At 42.3% G+C, this 18,029-nt stretch overlaps 2 protein-coding genes across 3 annotated transcripts; one reads left to right on the forward strand and one right to left on the reverse strand.

Annotated features, from left to right (window-relative positions):
- The first annotated feature begins 101 nt into the window (after positions 1-101).
- Positions 102-10,718, forward strand: vmp1 (vacuole membrane protein 1). Of its 2 annotated transcripts, none has more exons than XM_027021233.3 (12): positions 102-205; positions 1,132-1,223; positions 1,532-1,664; positions 1,897-1,987; positions 2,243-2,353; positions 4,313-4,480; positions 5,093-5,224; positions 6,406-6,486; positions 6,888-7,004; positions 7,577-7,638; positions 9,408-9,510; positions 9,808-10,718. In XM_027021233.3, the coding sequence occupies exons 2-12, from the start codon at positions 1,145-1,147 to the stop codon at positions 9,949-9,951; spliced, it is 1,221 nt and encodes a 406-aa protein (XP_026877034.2). In that variant the 5' UTR covers positions 102-205; positions 1,132-1,144; the 3' UTR covers positions 9,952-10,718. The 2 variants fall into 2 exon arrangements, with proteins under 2 accessions (XP_026877034.2, XP_026877037.2); XM_027021236.3 differs by lacking the exon at positions 102-205 and adding an exon at positions 217-917.
- An 815-nt stretch (positions 10,719-11,533) lies between these two features.
- Positions 11,534-14,651, reverse strand: tubd1 (tubulin, delta 1). Its single transcript, XM_027021232.3, has 8 exons — positions 14,016-14,651; positions 13,705-13,852; positions 13,381-13,597; positions 13,055-13,286; positions 12,802-12,966; positions 12,520-12,648; positions 12,197-12,380; positions 11,534-12,100 (listed from the first exon to the last, which is right to left on the reverse strand). The coding sequence occupies exons 1-8, from the start codon at positions 14,164-14,166 to the stop codon at positions 11,998-12,000; spliced, it is 1,329 nt and encodes a 442-aa protein (XP_026877033.1). The 5' UTR covers positions 14,167-14,651; the 3' UTR covers positions 11,534-11,997.
- Between the last annotated feature and the right edge of the window lie 3,378 nt (positions 14,652-18,029).

The following is an 18,029-nucleotide window of genomic DNA, read 5'->3' on the forward strand; positions in this document are numbered from 1 at the left end:
TGCTGTCAAGGCTCTTCATCGTCTAACGTTTGAACACGTGTTACTGGATATAAAGAAATGTTTGGCCAAATATTTTCGTTAAAGTGACTTTTATTATGTATAAAGCGGTCGACCATTTTCCGGAAGTGCGATACCGGTGTTGGTGTCTTCAGGATCCACATTGGCAGGAGAACCAGGAGCTTGGGCAAGCTTGTTGGAACTCACGGTAGTATCACCTGTACTGTGCTATAGTAAAACTGGGTTGTTTTAACAAAAAACGTATCTTCATGTCAGTATTACTGGGCGCTTGTATCTTGTATGCGAAATCTAGGTATAGGTAATCTAGGTAATGTTTCTAGGTATAATGTCCAAATTTAAAGACAGCTAGCGATAATTACCTTTTTAGTCTGTCAGGTAGTTGGCTAACCTTAGCTAGCCAAGCTAACTATCCATCTGATTTCTCTATTAGCTGTATAAATCCTTAAATCAACACGTAACTGTGTTTACTCTGTTCAGTTACATTCGCTATACACAAAACGTGTACTGTGATGTCTTCGCTACCATCTCCTTGCTGACAGGTTTCCGCTTGCTTAGCTAGATTAGCATACGTAGCTATCTATGGGGCGCGAGGACCGCGTCGTTTACTGTGGAGCAAAATCACTTGTATTGTAAAACATTCACACGAGGTATGACAGGATTATCAAAATTTACCAACGAACATCGCATTGTTCTTGAGTTACAGACGGATGGTTTCAGTGGCCGTGACTGTAATGAGCTAACCTAGCTAACCCCAGCTAGAACCGGGCCAGTTTGTGGAATGACACCTTCTCATTTTGCTTGTCCTACTTGTGGAGGATTTTTCTACAAGCTCTTCGTTCTTCCCTTTGTCATTTCACTGTGTAGACGATTCTGTCCTTTAAAGTCGTGTAGTGGTCGAGGTATATTGGTATACATTATGCATTATCGACACAAAATTAGTGTATCAAATGTAACCAAAACAAAAGAAACACATCATATATTTTTGCCTAATGTAGGGGGCACCAATCTGTTGGGTTATTTGGGAACTTGTGCAGTCAGAGAGGAATGCTTTCCCTCCTTCATTACCCCATTTTCAGACTTTCCCCTCTTCTCTTTGCCTCCGCTGGTTTGCAGACAATTGTGTGAGATGGCTGAATATGGAGCGGACTGTGAATTATCACAGAAGCGTCTTGGAACTAAGGAAAATCGTAATGGTAATTTTACAGGTTGGTATTGTGAATTACAAGTAAGCCTGTTTGTCAAAACTGCACACGTTCAAAATTCCAGTTTTACAGGTCAAGGGGCACCTCCAGATAACACCGTTCTGATTAGATAAACTGACGTGTACCTACTGTGTATATATATAAATATGCAGCTGCCATCTTTCTCTACATATTGCTTTGTTGTTGTACTTTCTAAGAGGATGTATTGTTTTCTGATATGATCCTAAGATTGTTTGTTTTTGGCTGAAGTGAGAGGGCTAGCTTAATGGCTTATGTTGTTGTATGTCTGAACATGTGCTCTGTTCCTTTAGATGTGTCAGTCAGAGAGAGAAAACAGCAAGACAGAGAAGAGCGTCTCTCTCTAGTGCTGTGGAGGAAGCCTCTCCTTACGCTACAGTATTCTTTCTTAGAAACCCTCATCGTTTTTAAAGAGTGGACATGGAAGTAAGTTATTGGCTTTTTTTTTCCCTCTTTTAATTTCTCAAGTCAGTGGACGTTTAGGAGCTGAACCATGTGTGGTGATTAACAAGGAGCTTTAGCTTTTTCTCAGACAAGCCAGGCAGCAGTTAATTCAGCAGTAAGTAGTGACGGTGACGTGGAGGTTATCATGTAGTTACATTCCCCAGTGAGGCGGTGTTTGGCCGTATTAACTGCGTGCGCTGCTGCTGTTTTGCAGGCTGTGGCTGAGAAGGACTGTGGTGTTTCTGGTCTTGGTGCTTGTATCAGTTTTTTCAATGGCCTACTCTATAGAGGGAGCTCATCAGAAGGTGAGAATCTGATTATTAACATGCGCTTTATTTAACAAACGATTATTAACATACAAAAAGAGTCCCCCCCCCCCCCCCATCAAACACCATATCAAAGCCTTTTTGAAGTGGCACTGAACAATTCCACCGATCAGTTTGAAGAGTCATGCCTACCATGTCAATGAAACGATGTTCCAGTGGCTTCCTGAGGATGGGTCGGCATCTTCCATCCTTTTGCTCTTGTTTGCTGACTTTTTCCTTTTCCTCACTCTGCAGTATGTACAGTACCTGGAGAACAAGATCCTATGGTGTGCCTACTGGGTAGGTTTGGGGATTCTGTCTTCAGTGGGCCTTGGCACAGGACTTCACACGTTCCTTCTATATCTGGTAAGAGCTCCTTACAGGTCAGGGGAGGCAGTAATGGAGAAGACTTATGAATAACGTATAAATCTGTTAGATATTGAAATTGACTTGTATCTACCTTTTGTCCCTTCTGCTTTAAATGTATGGAGATGTCCGAGTAGCTCTGGTGTGTTAGTTCAGATTTGCTTTGGATGTTTTTTTTCCCCTTCCAATGTAGTGTCCTTGGGCTTGTGAAAGATGCTATATGAATTAAATATTATTGTTATTGTTGTTTATTATTATTATTACTGATGATGACTGGTTGTAGTTAGAAGGTAAACTGTAAGTGACTGGTCGTGGTTAAATATAGACGTTGGACTTTTCCTCATATCAACTTTCATCTTTTCCAAATTTACAGCACAGATGTCACCTCATTTAGAGTTTGTCCTAATCTGTTTTTCCACATTGAGTATTAAGTGAAAGCTACTTTTAAATGTTATCAGTTTTTATTACCTTTCGTTTTAATCATTTATCCATATATTTTCCTCCGGAATGCCTTTCCATGACAAGGAGTGAGATGGTTCCCAGGGCTGCCAGATCCGTGTTCTTTGTGTCTCTCCCCTCTAAATTTTGTGCTTCTCATGGTCGGTCTCATCACTCACTTCCATTGACTCAGAGTTCTCAGATGGTGGTGAGAGCCGTTGCTTTCTGGACAAGCCTGGTGATGTCATCGGGACTGTTGCAATGATTCGCGTGTGGTTGCCTTTCATGTTCAGCTTGTGGACACACAGGGACCAGAAACTGCAAGTGCTGGGGAGCCACGTCAGTCCTTCAGGCATAGCGCACGTCCCCCCAGCAGAGCGCCGACACAGCAGAGTTTGACATGAGTTAACGCATCACAGCCGACCATTAATCACAACAAATATTCAGAATCAAAAGTAGCTCACCAAAATAACATGTAAGAATATAAAACATTTCAACTTTAGCTTCAACCACAAATCATAAATATCAGCCCTATGTTTAATAAAGCCTGCTCTATGGGGTGAGTTCATATCTGCTAGGTTATTTTGGTTGTTGCTTATGGGTGAGCCATGCCAGCACTTCTGTTCCATGACTCCATCATGAGCTCAGCCCCACTAGCACTGTGGGACTGACGTGTTCCTGTCTTGATGACTTCAGCTGAGCAGCAGTTCTATGTTGGCTGAGAAGCTTTGGGCTGCCTGACTACACCGGACCAGACCGTCCTTACCCTGTGGCAAAAGTGCGCCGTATTGCTGATTTCTGTCCTACTGGTAGAAAGGTTTTAGCTTGTTCCCACATTTGCTACTGTTTTACTGCCTCAAGCAATGGTTTAGATTCCTGTTGTCCTAAGCAACAAGTTGATTACAGTAATAAAACCCCACCTGGCTTGTTCAGAGTGCTGTCGGATGACTCTGGCCAGAGTGTGTCCTGCCAACCGAAGGTCTAGGAAGTGTGTCATGAGTTTGCAACGTACTCGACCCGTATAGAGTGTGTGAATTATGTGGAGTCCTCTCCCTCTAGGATGCCCACGCAGCAGGCCCAGGGAGAAGATGACTTCACTGATCTACTGCAGCCTCTGTTCAGTGGCTCAGGTGGTGATGAGCTCTGTGTGTTTAGTCTACTGCTGGGTACTTTTGTGAGTCTTATTCTACCAGACAGGAATTGCCAAAGTGGTGTGATAAATGTGTAGTAAAAGACAGCATGGGAATCGCTGTGCAGTTAAGTAGCTTTGCCCAGAGACCTCCTGCAAAATTGAATTAAATAAAAAACACACACACAAAATAATCGTACTTGTACAAAAGCACCAGTATTTTTCTACAAGCAAACCCATACGGTGGATGCTGACGTTGTTTTCAGAGAGCTTTGTTCTCCCTGTAACCCCAGAAGAACGTTAGTTGTTCATGCACTCATGTATTGACAGGGAGGCTATTGCTGCAAGGAAGGAATGGCCCCTAGCTCACCACGGCATGCTTGTCCTTTCAGGGCCCCCACATAGCATCTGTCACGCTTGCTGCGTACGAGTGTGGCTCCGTCAACTTCCCCGAGCCGCCGTACCCGGCCCAGATCATATGTCCCGACGAGGAAGCGGCTCCAGACAGTATCTCCCTCTGGACCATCATGTCCAAGGTCCGCTTGGAGGCCTGCATGTGGGTACGTATGTAGGAGCTGCATTTACACACCACACACTTTAGACCAAGTTTGGAGTTTGAGACTCTTTTCTCTCTCTCTCCACAGTCATAAGGGGGGATGTGATTTATCTTCAGTCATATGGGGGATCTGATTATCTTACAGACATGTTTAGAAGTGAGTGGCAGGGACACGTTTTGAGTAATCACATGTTATTAAAGCAACAGTTGGTTAAAAACAAAAAAGGAAGGGTTTTTTTTTGTTTTTGTAATGAATGGGAGTTAGTGCAGAATCATTTGCATAATATCATATGCCACTAAAATGAGTTCATTTGTGATTAGCTATGATTGCGTTTGGGCTACTTTACAAATAACAAACAAAGAAACCCGGCAGTCACTGACGCAGCGTTAGAGCCGAGGGTGATGTTGGTGTTAACACTGTGTGTGTGTGTGTGTGTGTGTGTGTGTGTGTGTGCACACAGGATGCAGGGCAGTTGGGGGTGTTAACACTGTGTGTATGTGTGCACGTAGGGCCATGGTGGTATTAGCACTGTGTGTGTGTGTGTGTCTGCGCATGTAGAGCGTAGGGCAGGTGGGGGTGTTAACGCTGTGTGTGTGTGTGCGTGCGTGCCTGCAGGGTGCAGGCACAGCTATTGGGGAACTGCCACCCTACTTCATGGCGCGAGCAGCGCGTCTCTCTGGAGCTGAACCAGACGATGAAGACTACAAGGAATTTGAGGAAATGCTGGAGCAGGCCCAGAGTGCACAGGTGATGGCTCACATATGCTCCACACGTAAACACACACACCACACATTCTGCCAAAACCACCGCAATATATTGGTAGAGGAACAAAGCCAGTGTGAAACACACATCAGTCTTCCATTCAAAGTGTTACTAGCTGTGTCGACAGCTAAGCGGTATTTGTGTGACAGCTAGTATTACTGGGTCAAAGCCGTGTGCACTGATCTCAATAGAAGTTCACACTGTGTTCTTCAGAGTGTTCACAAAGGCAGTGGAGCGCATGTTCACGGGGCGTCCCACACTGTACCAGGGTTCAGGGTTCAGGGTTCATGGGCTTTTGATCTTGGAGGTGATGCCCCGTCGTTCTTCTGGCTCTCCATGGTCCCTGGGCACTGTGGTTTACTGATCCTGGTCACATGACCACTTCTTTGAAAAGCCCTCCCCTGACTTCCAGTAAACTCTTTGAAATGTGGGTGACTCAGAAGGAGTGCTTCCTTTTAATTATGGACCGTTGGTGTCTGTGTGGACCCCACATAGCCTGTTCTGTTCACTGGAAGTGTTTTAATTGGTTAACTGCTGTAAGTTGTATTCAGTGTGGACCCCTCTGGCAGATGCCCCATTAGTAAGAGTTCTCCCTTTCACCAGCATGTAAAAGAATGTAAACAAAGTAACAGTGTTTCGTGATCTGTTTCAGCATATAGTAGTCTTTGTAAACATTACAGCATGCCCCTCCTCACTATTGCCTAAATTAACTTCATTGCTCAACATTGTGGCATCATATTTCTACCAGAAATGTTGGGGGTTTATGCATGTCATGCTCTGGACAGACCTTCTTCCTCTTGAAATGTAGAATAAATCTCAGCTCACTAAAAATAGCAGGACTTCAAATACCATTTCTGGCCAAAAATGAGTGTTACAGCTATGAAATTTGAGTTCTTTGTTAAAGCAGCAGCCCTTGAAAGAGAGTTGAATAACTGAAGTAAAGTGAACCAATTCTGATGTGATAAGTTTACACTGTTTCAGAGCATGTTGTGCTCCTGGTGAAGTTGGAGCCCAGCTTGGTTGCGCTTTACCCGCACTCTGATCTGGTCCTGGACTAGCTAAATTGCAGGTCCTCGGGTCTTTCATCTGCTGTAGCTCCAGACATACAGTATGGTGTAATACTGAATTCCTGGCAAAGGCTGCAAAATCTTTACTCTTCTTTGCAGGACTTTGCAACGAGAGCCAAACTTGCTGTTCAAAACATGGTTCAGAAAGTGGGCTTCTTGGGAATCCTTGCGTGTGCCTCAGTAAGTTTATTTTGTTTCTCTTTCTGTATTTTAATTGAATTAAGTTTAGTAGTACATGAACCTACAGCAGTGTGTGATATGGAGGCGGTCCTTGGTTGGTTGTTACTGCTGTAAAGTTCCTTTTAAAAATAATGTGTATTAGATTTATTTCAGGCATGTTGTCTTCACCCAGCTGCCATTTGAATGGCAAAGGTAATTTAAGAAGTGCTGATATTTATAATGTGTTTACAGTTTGCAATGTATACAATTCGCATTTTGACCAAGACCGCACAGTGGGGTCAAAAATACTATAATGTGACTGTATTCCTACATATCGCACTACAAATCACATTGGTGAACCTATTTGATGTGAACCTAGGAACGAACAGTTCTGCTTATGTGCTGTATGTTTTTCATCTCAGATCCCAAATCCCTTGTTTGACCTGGCTGGCATTACATGTGGGCATTTCCTTATTCCATTTTGGACCTTCTTCGGGGCAACTTTAATTGGAAAAGCAGTAATTAAGATGCACATCCAGGTATGGGTGGGTGTTTATATAAATAAAAACGCATGCACACACACTTACACAAACAGAGCTTGCAGATGAATCCTTCTGTTCATTTCCTATAACAGTAATAATATAATCATAGTCATAGAGCCACAGAATGACCTACAACTGACTTTAAATCTGCCCAAACTCATCTCTAGCGGTCAGCGTTACTACTCGCTTGTGGCTAATGAGAATTTTCGGCCCAAGCCGCATCAAAATCACCAGATCACCAAATTCCTTTTGGTTAAATCACTGCCGGCCCCTGCAGTTCCTATTGTCAAGGGGTCAAGAGAGACAGCAGTACTTGTGTGTTTCTAGTCTTTAGAACAAGCAGACACAAGCTCGTCCGCTAGTGATTTCAGCTCCCTTTTCTGCGGTGGGGGAGAGGGGGTGTCTCTCAGCATCGTGTACAGACACACTGTGCCCCAGGGCTTTACGTGTCATATCCCTCCCTCCTCACAATTAGTCCCACGCGGATGACCCTTCCCCCCCACCAAATCTCCCCAACAGCTCACGTTTGATTCACTGTCTGAAACTGTCCACATCTCGTCTCTCCACAGAAACTGTTTGTTATCATAACATTTAGCCGACACATAGTGGAGCAGATGGTCTCTCTGATCGGGTGAGTAATGGGGCCGCAGACGTTCTGAAGTGGTGTAACCATGGCAACCTTTGGACTCTGGTAATGCTGAAGTTTCTAAATGAACTTCTGTTAATATGAAAACCAAAATGTTTGTAAGAAGTAAGTGAAAGACGGCGCGGAGGACGGTTAAAAGCGTGGCCTGATCCAGAGAGCTCTTTTCTGTGTGTCCAGAATGCTTGGTCAGAGATTCAGATCAGTGGCAGCAGGCTTTGGACACACTGGGCTGAGAGCACGCACACTCCCTTTGACAGACCACAGCATAATAACTGTTTTGTTTTTTGTTTTTTAATAGAATAATGAAAACTACAATTATTTGTTGATGTGATAAATAAAACAGCTATATAAAAACATATAATACCATAAACATATTATATCTCTCTGTATAAACCTTTCCTTAAGAGAGTAGATGTTTGCAATGTTTATATTGCGGCACGTTAATCCATGAACCAGTAGAAGATTTGGGCTGTTGGCTAGATAGCTGTGTCTGTCTTAGAATAGCCTCGAGTGTCTTAGTCATGCATGCACTCAGTTGTTGCCTTTTGATAGCAAACAGATAGCAAAGATAAAATAATTATCTGAAGAGCTTTATGCTACAAGAGGTTGTTTTGTTTTGGGGTTTGTGAATCCAATCACCGTCGGTGTGCTCTCGTACATCTGAGCCAGTCATCTCGGTGATTGTGTCTGCATTCAGTAATATTTTGGAATTTCCATGTCTAGGAAAAAGGAAGTTGGCCAGTAAATTCTTTAATGGTGTGTGTGTGTGTGTGTGTGTGTGTTTGTGCGCGCATTTTGAATGCTTGCATGCAGTTTAGTCTCAGTACAGTTTTAAGATGTATTACCACGAATCGTCAACTCAAGAACTGTGAACTTTTCCTTTAAAACATTTTTCTTAATAACTCAGTGAGCAGCACAGTCTGGTTTTGGTATGTCTGAAAAACATCTTTTATGAAGATGGGTTGTGGTTTTTCCAGAAGTAGATGAGTTCTGTGATCAACCACATAAATCAGAGATAACGTGTCCCTCTTTTCACACTCCTAAGAAATATAATCAGATTTTTTTTTCATTCTTAATTGGGCCTGCACCTCTTTTTATGACAGATTATAACTTGATCAAAGGAAAGTGGTAAGAGTTTTGAGTCAGGCTTAGTTTGGTTCTTATGATGTAGAAATTGTTCAGGCTCCTAACCAGAAGTCCTTGGCTCACACATTGGTGTGGGGTTGGATGAGTCCTGACAAAGCAAGTTATGTGCTTCTTTAATTAGTTACTTTTAAAATGAACATGTTTTCTCTTGAAAAAGATCATCAGATACCATCAGGTTTCTGGTAATTGGTGTCAGATTGTCTAGTATATCTAGCAGTAAACTAAATCATGTTAATTTGCACCATGTATAATCTGTATTATACATCAATCCCATCTGAGGCTTTATTATTTTCTCCTTTGAGTGTGTGCAGTTGTGCTATATATTAGATGTGTGTCAGTGATAGTCATTCCTTGAGACCTGGGCGGTCCTTCATACATAGCACTGATGACACAGTGTCGAGTCATTTCCTAATTTATGGCTTCAGACCAGTTCTAACAGGAACCTCCGTAATATAAGTGAGCGTTCAAAGAGTTGTCTCTCCACTGTGCCATGCCACCTCAGCTGGAGTTACTGAGCGCCAGGCGTCTTCGGCAATCTACTGGTCTTCGGGGGCTTGGCCTGGTGAGTAGCGGTTGGGCTAATCTAGTGTGTTTGGCTGCGTTCACAGTGCTATACCTGGAGTTGGAGCTTCCTTGCAGAAGCCTTTTAGTGAATACCTTGAAGCCCAGAGAACGAAGCTGCATCATCCATCTGGAGATGGCACACCTGCGGTAAGAAACCGAGGGGGTTTGAGGGTGGGCTTTTGTTTTTTGTTTTGCTTTTTTTAAACATTGCTTTTCAAATGTAGAGCCCTTGGTGGTTCAGGGACTTATTGGTACAAGGCTTTAAGGCAGGTTGCCACTGTCTGTTCATTTAGTTTAGTTCGTTCAGATGTTTGCCTGGCATTACATGGCTGCAGCTTTTGAGCCCACTATTTTGACCTGAGACTGGATTTTTGAGTATCTTTAAACACGAGGCTGAATGTAGGTGCCTTATTCCTGAAACTGTTTTTTGCTTCTTCTGTGCAGGGGGAGAACTGGCTTTCCTGGGTTTTTGAGAAAGTGGTACTTGTCATGGTCTTCTATTTTATTCTGTCTATCATAAACTCCATGGCACAGAGCTATGCCAAGCGGCTCCAGCAGAGGAAATACTCTGAGGAGAAAACCAAGTGATAGACTTACAGTAAACCATCTCTGGCTCCTATTCTGGGAGCTAAGAAACGTTTAACCACAAAGGCTAAATGAGCACTAATTTATGTGTGCTTCTCTGTGTAACATTATGTTGGATACCCAACTTCCTTTTTTTTCTCATTTGTCTGTAGTGTTTGAATATTAAAATCAGATGTTATAACGGTGTGATTTTTACTTCTACAGAGACAAGACAGTCTAGCAAAGACTGAGCAGTTATACTTGTTGCAATACCTCATGCAACACAGCAGGGTCATGCTTCCATTGAAGTGAATACAGTTCTGATCGCTATAATTTATTTAATTTTTATGGTAACGATGTGTCTAGGCAGGGTCAGATTTGTAAGCTGTATGTTATGAGAATGTTGATGCATTGGCTGTTTTCAGGGAGTTTTTTTTTTTTAACCTGTCACTTTTTTCTTTTTGTTATACAAGGATAGCAATATCAAAACTTCAGTGCGATTACTTAATAGTTTACGCATTGTGTAAATAATTAGTTTCAACATGAATGCATAGCTTTGTTGAAGTCTGAAGAGAACTATCCATCTGCCATAAAGACTGAACTGATTTTAACCTAGTAAGGCAGAAAACTGACCTTGCCTCATGTGCTGTGCGTGTAGATGTCTCCCTTTAGAAACTGCCTCATTCTTGTTTTTCTGTCTGCCTTTGTTCTGTAAGTAGAAAAAAAATCTCTCAGCTAATGTTGACTTACTTTTTGACATTAAATTGGAATAATATCATTGTTTTGTTATACTTTCCACGAGCCAGCTTTTGCCTGTATTGTGCGTTTGTCATGGAATTCTCGTATTTATCATGGAAGTCCTTTCTGAAACCTGCACTTGGAAACACTGAACAGGTTCACCTAAATAGGTAAGTGTACAGTATAAAATACAAGTAGCTTTCTAAATGTTACTGTAAAATGTCAAGACTTTGTGAGGGAATGAAAGGCTTTGCTTATTAGTATTTCCTACTACAGTATGTTACATATGAACCTCTAAGATGACATAAACAAGTGGCATGATTAGGTCTTATAAACGGTTAATTTGATAAGCAGGTCTATGGAAATTCTTTGTTCAAGCCAGTTTTGCCAACTAGGCAATTGCTGCTTTCGGTGCCATTGTGTCGGTTAGCTTATCAGACTGGTGTTGGCTCTGAGCTCCTAAAGGCAACAGCAGTCTATAGGCTGACTGAAACTTTGGGTTGATCACCACAAAGGACCTGAATAAATGTATTTGTGTTCTGTCTACTTCTGTTACCAGTAACCAGTGTAACATATATATAATTTTCTAGTGTTCTCGTCTCCAGAGTTGTTTGGACAGCCTGGTTTCCCCAAATGGCATCAGGGTTATTTGGTCCAAATAGCTTTATCAATATTTATGCCAAGTTTCTTTTAGTAAACTGTGCAGTAGTCAAGTTCAAATCAGGCCTTTTCATTTCACATAAGGTACTAGAGACGCAAGTGGGGAAAATGGACGTTAATCATTATTTAATTTAGTGTTTTATATGCTTAGATTCTCATGGAGACTTGTCTATGCTTGTCACTCTCCCATATCTATATGATGTCAACATGTGTGTGTGTGTGTGTGTGTGTGTGTGTGTATATTTATTTATTTGTGTGTGTGTGTGTATATACACAAAAATAAAGATGACTGCATTTATTTTCCTTCATTAAAAAATGTGGCTGGCTGGTTGTGTCAAATAAAAGCACAGTTGATTTAAAATGGCTTGAAATAACCTTGTAAAACATTGAATACTACCTAAACATGTATGTGACTACAGTATGTGCACTGAACTGCCCCATTCTCTTCTGGATGAGAAACTTGTGTGAATGTGTTCCAACTTTCTGTAGTGTATGACTATGTAATGTTACATTCCCAGATAACTAAACAAAGGGGTCTTATCTGCTGTTTTCTCTTTATAATTAAAAAAAAAAACACTATACAGAGCTTTTCAGGTTGCAATAAGGACTTATATTTTCTAATGTGAATTCATGACAGGCATTAACATTCCTAAGAAATCTGAAAAACTAGATTCAGAGGTGTGTGTAACTAGAGATAATCTGTTCCAACATGGCAAAGCTGTCAAGGAAATTCTCTTCTGAAATTCCAAATTTGGTATATTGATGAATATAAGCCCTATGGAGGGAGAAAAAACTTAATCATTCATAACCTGATGCAAGAAAATAACATTTTAAAATACAGTATACCACATCAATGCATTCTTTGTCTCACCTAGAGGCAAACATATTCCAAGCCTTTCTAACAATATTATCCAGAGGTTTCAGCAGAGACTGGCTGTTGCTGACTAAAGTGGCTGACTTCTCATAGCCATTGAAGGGCACAGGTGAATTCCATGTGTTGAAAGTGCCCCCTGGTGGAAGCCATGGCACATAAAGTGAAGCATCCTTAAAACCACCTGTTGATCCAAAAAAGTTTATTAAAATCAAGTCAACCTAAAGTGAAAACTACACCTGGTGGTATGTTACCTTGGCTTTGATTAGCCTGATTATCTACTCAGTGTGCATTTGTTGATCATGCATCAGATGTCTAATTACCTGTATCTGCACTCGAAGCATCTTTACCTCTCAGGATCAGAAGGTTAGAGAGTGACCTGTTAAAGCACATTTGTCTGTTTGCTGTGCTTTCCTCTCCAGACAGTGGAACACACACTTTCCAATCAATACCTGTAGGAAAGGGCAAGTTTAACAGCTTTTGACAAATTTTAATGCACCTTTTTTTAAACCCACAGATTTCATATAAATAGACCAGACACATCAGTTCAATTACAATGACAGTTAGTAAATGAGTGCACAGTTGTATCAGTTTAGGCCACCCACCTTCTTCCATTCTGGCATTGGCAATAAGCATCTGTCTTAAATGTTTGAGCAATCCAGGCCAAGTATAAGCACTGTAGGCCAGAGAGGTTTGAGACATCTGTGGGATGCTACACAAGGACAGCAATTTATATTCTGGATGACACACCAGGGAGCTCAGCAAGTCACCTGGACAAAACACATTCATCAGAGTACATCTTTGTTCTCGCCAGTCAAAAGACACCGCAGTGTGTGCTAATAAAATAAAGAACGGTACCTAGAGCATTCCTGCAGTAGTGAGGGGCCGAGTCTGTAGTGACTGCAGGCTGCAGAATGCTACCCAGCTGGTGAGCGATTACCCTGTTAATATCACTGATTGAGATGTTCTTGATGTTCATCAGCTGGCTGCAGATCTTGTGAACAGTGTCATTCTCGTGAACCACGAGGGCGTCGGACAGGTGGTAGAGGCGAGACAGCGTGAGCACCGAGTTGTAGTTCTGCACGATCACCTTTGACAGGAGCAGAGGGAATTAAAAGTGAACGTCCACAGTAATCTTTCCACCGACAAGCAGCACACTCTCTTCAGACATACAAGCCATTTACCTCCCCTGTTGCATATGGCCATGTCAGATGATTAAGAATAAAGGACTGCGGATACATGTCTCGCAGACACTGTGTGACGTAGGTGCCGACCCCAGAACCTGTCCCCCCGGCGACACTCATGATGGCAAAGATGCCCGCTAGGCGATCGCAGCGTTCCGCCTCCCTGCGGACGAGGTCCTCCACTGCGTCCCGGTGACGAGGGCCGTGAACGCAGTAGCTACACAGAAAACACGTGACAACACACAGGCTCAAACACGACGCAGTAAGAAACGGGCACAACGGGAGTACAATATGAAACGCATCAGGGGATGGGTCCCCTCTTACCCGTTTGCCCAGTTGTTTCCAGAGCCTTGTTTCTGGCAGAAGTGCGCCTTGTCCCCATATGTCCAGTGTCCCGACTTCGAGGCTTTTGCTATGGCTCGAGAAATAACTTTAGGTTCCATGTCAACAAGAACAGCCCGCGCCACCAGCGCTGCAAGAGTCAGAACGCAATCACAGAAAACGTCTAAAACTTTCCGAAAAACATAGCTAAGGCTAACCAGATGTAACGTAAAAGCTAGCGAACTTATACGTGTTTCACACACAGTACACGACATAAGTGTCACTACTTATTAGTGACCTTGCTAACTACCTACCTCCAGCTGCATTCACACGAAAGAATCTCTCTTCGCTGCATTCCTTGTACATTTTTTGACCGGCTCCAACAGAATCATCATGTATGGTGCTGAACATTTCTTGACCTATTTGATTGCCACACTGGCCTAATTGCACTGTCACAACGGACATGTCTGGCTACAGCTACAGGTTAGCGTTAGCCAACCTAGCTAGGAGACACTGGTTAACGTTATATTTTAGAAATTATGTTAGCTATATTTATAAACTACTGTAACTACGCAATTGTAAGTACACAAAGCTTTACAGTATCATGGGTGGCATGTTAAAGGTTTGCCTGGTTAGCTAGTTAGCACTAACAATTCCAACAGGTCTCTTCAGCTAGCTACATGGCGAGCTGGCTAGTTGTGGGTGCGTCCTAATAACCCTGCCAACCCTAGACTGTTAAACTCCTTGTTTTCCCGCTGCTTCCACGTTCACATACGTTCGCTAGTTAGCTTACCCTAGTTAGATTTCTCACAATACAATGCAAGCACTGCTTCCGTCGCTGTAACAGTCAGTTGAGTAATTTTTATTAGCTAGCTAGCACCTTATTTCTGCGAGCCGGCAAGGTTGCAGCCATTCGGATGTTCTACGCCACCTTAACCTACATGATTCGGCACCCGGGAAAAACTTGACTATAGATGGCGCTCAAACTCTCATATTTCTTCTATTACTTCTATCTGATTAATTCTCAAAATCCTTCTGAGATGTAATTTAGGCTAAATCTGCTCCTCTAGGACCTTTGGGGACCCTCACGTGAAATATCTTGTTGAATGCTAACAATGTAGATGACATCAGTGAACGGTAGCTTTGAAATATATTTAAATAGAGATATTTAAATAGAGATTCATAAATTCAGTTTTATTCAGTCATAATTGTAAGTCGCTTTGGATAAAAGCGTCAGCTAAATGCTGTAAATGAAAATCAAAATCAATTAACATTCCTCCAGTTATGAAATCATTGAATACTGCTAACAAACAGCCCATATAGTCTCTAAATAATAGCTGAAGGACCAATACATGTTTGAAGTGTATGTGTGTGGTACTTCTCCCCGCGCTGCTCTGAGTGCTCTGGTATCGATGTGAGGGATAGTCACCTCCTGCAGGTGTGCTACAGTGGATGCAGGAGGAGATGTGGCTCAGAGTTGGAGAGCATTTTCACAGGAGAGCAGTTCGCTTTGACCACTGAGGAGATTGGAATAGAAGACATCAGCCACCCTGTGTTACTTATTCAGTTTGTATTCATTAATCTTAGGCCTCATTAGTACTTCATTTAAATTCTGTTCAGAATATTTAATCTTTCCAGACAAATGTTTTGTTCAATTAAGTGGTTCATTGTTGATAAATAAGAATCCACTGGTGAGACCATAGAAGTCCAGAGTAGTGGATTTCAATCATAAAGAAAACATTCAGCTGAAAATGACAAAATAATAAACACTCTCAAAGAATTATGCACATTTTGATGAAGTTTGCCATAGAGGAAAGGTTTACCACAACAGAAAAACCACTTGTGAGCCTCACAACCAGAAAGGGTAACCTACAATGTGCTAAAAAGGACAGAAAGATGCCAGTAGAGTTTTAGGACAGTCTTATGAGTATGGCAAAAAGGGAAATCACTTTCAAATTAAACAAGTACATTTAAATGAAAACTGCTTTGGGTGTGTATCACACTTTGCAACTATACCTCTGTTCCCAATCACCCATATATTTGTAATCACCTTATCCTGTCCCATGTTCCAGTAGCTCCCTATTTAAGTCCCATAGGTGTCCAGCTACAGAGCCTCAGCCATCTGGAGACTGTCTGTGTACAATGCGCTTTAGCTCAGTGTTTTCTACTGGTGCCACTACTAGTGTAATATATATATATATATATATATATATATATATATATATATTTCAAAGTTTATTTGTCACGTACCTAGTCATACATGGTATAGCTGGCAGTGAAATGCATTTTGTAACTTCTCTATCCATGGCTGAGGAGAGATGCAGGGAAATGGATACGGTTTAGTGAATAAATAAATATGTTATGATGAATGAAGAGGGGATGAGGAGAATGAGGAGGAGAAGAAGGGATGTATACCATGCATATATACAATGTACAATTTCCAGTTTTTACTATTTACAGTTTACAGGTTTTTAAAAAAAATAGTTTTTTTAAATGATGTTATTGTATCATACACAGAGTAGTCCCATCAGGTCCATCAGTTGCCCTGATTCAGGGTCTGAATGGCCTGTGGGAAGAAGCTCCACTTCAGTCTCTCTGTGTTGGTCTTCAGGGAGCGAAAGCGCTTCCCTGACCTCAACATCCCATTGTTGGGATGGGTGCGGTCCTTCACAATCCTCCTAGCCTTGGTCTGGCACCGCTTGTAGTAGATGGTCTGCAGGTCAGGAAGTTCCATATGAGTGATGCGCTCTGCTGAATGTGCCACGCTCTGGAGTCCTTGCCTGTCCTGCTTGGTGCAGTTCCCAAACCAGACTGTGATGTTTCCTGTGAGGATGCTCTCAATAGTGCAGGTGTAGAAGTTCTGCAGCACCTTGGAGGGCAGTCTGAAGTCTTTTAGGCGTCTGAGGTGGTAAAGACGCTGACGAGCCTTCTTTGCCAGGGAGTTGGCGTGGTGGGACCAGGACAGGTCCTGCGAGATGTGAACTCCAAGGCACCTGAAACTATCTACTCTCTCCACCATGGTTCCACTGATCCTCACAGGTGGGTAGTGCTGCTCCTGCTTCTTGCTGCAGTCCACAATCAGCTCCTTTGTCTTACTGATGTTTAGGAGGAGATTATTTTCCTGGCACCAGTTCTCCAGGTGTTTAATCTCCTCCAGGTAGGCCCTCTCTTCGTTGTCCGAGATCAGGCACATGGCGACGGTATCGTCAACAAACTTGACAATGGTGGTAGAGTTGGAAGTGGCCACGCAGTCGTAGGTGTACAGTAAGTAGAGCAGGGGGCTTAGGACACAACCCTGGGGAGCTCCAGTGCTGAGGGTGAGGGTGGATGAGGCACAGTTGCCCACGTGTATTGATTGTGATCTGCCTGTTATCAAGTTGGAGATCCAGTCACACAGGAGAGGGAGATATTCAACGGAAAGTACTCAAGGACAAGGATTCCAGAGAACCAGAAAATTTCAGACAGAGAAATATACTTCATCAGCCCTGATCAAAGTATTGTGCATTTGAATACTTTCTGTAGGGAAGCAAGGATCCTCACAAAATCTTATTTAGGAGGTGACAACATTTGTCATGGATTAGAGATTGATCTCAAGTGGAGCACAGGCGCTGGTCTGATATTAACATTCACATTTATAGTGTTTATTAAGAGCAACTTCCAAAACTGCTTTAGTTATCTACTTAAAATATCCTTACTAGCACAAATAGGTTAGAGTCCAAAAATACCCTTAACCAAGATATGCAAGAGGCAAGTGTCAGTGCTGAAATCTAGGATGAGATCTACAATACAATACTATAGAATACAATACAATTACAGCAATTACTAAACAGGAGTGGTCAAGTGCCTGATCAAGTTTGATTAAATTACCTTTCAACGAGATAGTGTTTGAAAACAGTGAAGCACTCTACTGTTCATACAGCCAGCGTATAGTGAATGTTGAATGATGGTCGGGCAGGCAGGGCCTTGCTGAAGGGCTGAAGGAACAGAATGAGCTTTGACCGCTGATATGCGTTTGATATGCATTTGTATTTAAAAATGATAAATGTATGAGAACTTGATTGATCCTTTCTGAGTGGGTCAAGTGATTAGTAAACCACGGTTCACATGTTCTGAATACACATCTTGGGGATAACTAACCAGTGAACCATTATAAAATCCCAGTCCTGTTCAACTGTTCATGTGAGTCGATCGCTTTGTCTTTAAGACTGATCGCTTACAATGTGCATCATGCTGCGAGAGTTACTGAAGCTCGGCGCTAAATTAAAGGGCGCGTGTGTGCCTAATCCCTCCGCGTGGGGGTGCCCTTTACGCACTACTGTGCGCATGCC

Source organism: Electrophorus electricus, chromosome 17 (assembly GCF_041902795.1).
Source record: "Electrophorus electricus isolate QZ-2024a chromosome 17, ASM4190279v1, whole genome shotgun sequence".
NCBI classification, from domain to species: domain Eukaryota; kingdom Metazoa; phylum Chordata; class Actinopteri; order Gymnotiformes; family Gymnotidae; genus Electrophorus; species Electrophorus electricus.

Excerpts from the sequence above, each read along its gene's own strand:
- vmp1 (XM_027021233.3), top strand. The coding sequence starts at position 1,145 with ATGGCTGAATATGGAGCGGACTGTGAATTATCACAGAAGCGTCTTGGA. Across the intron at positions 4,481-5,092 it reads GCTTGGAGGCCTGCATGTGG|GGTGCAGGCACAGCTATTGG; the intron begins GTACGTATGTAG and ends GCGTGCCTGCAG. Across the intron at positions 7,005-7,576 it reads TAATTAAGATGCACATCCAG|AAACTGTTTGTTATCATAAC; the intron begins GTATGGGTGGGT and ends GTCTCTCCACAG.
- tubd1 (XM_027021232.3), bottom strand. The coding sequence starts at position 14,166 with ATGTCCGTTGTGACAGTGCAATTAGGCCAGTGTGGCAATCAAATAGGT. Across the intron at positions 12,381-12,519 it reads TGCTTCGAGTGCAGATACAG|GTGGTTTTAAGGATGCTTCA; the intron begins GTAATTAGACAT and ends TTGGATCAACAG. Across the intron at positions 12,101-12,196 it reads TGGAATATGTTTGCCTCTAG|GGCTTATATTCATCAATATA; the intron begins GTGAGACAAAGA and ends CTCCCTCCATAG.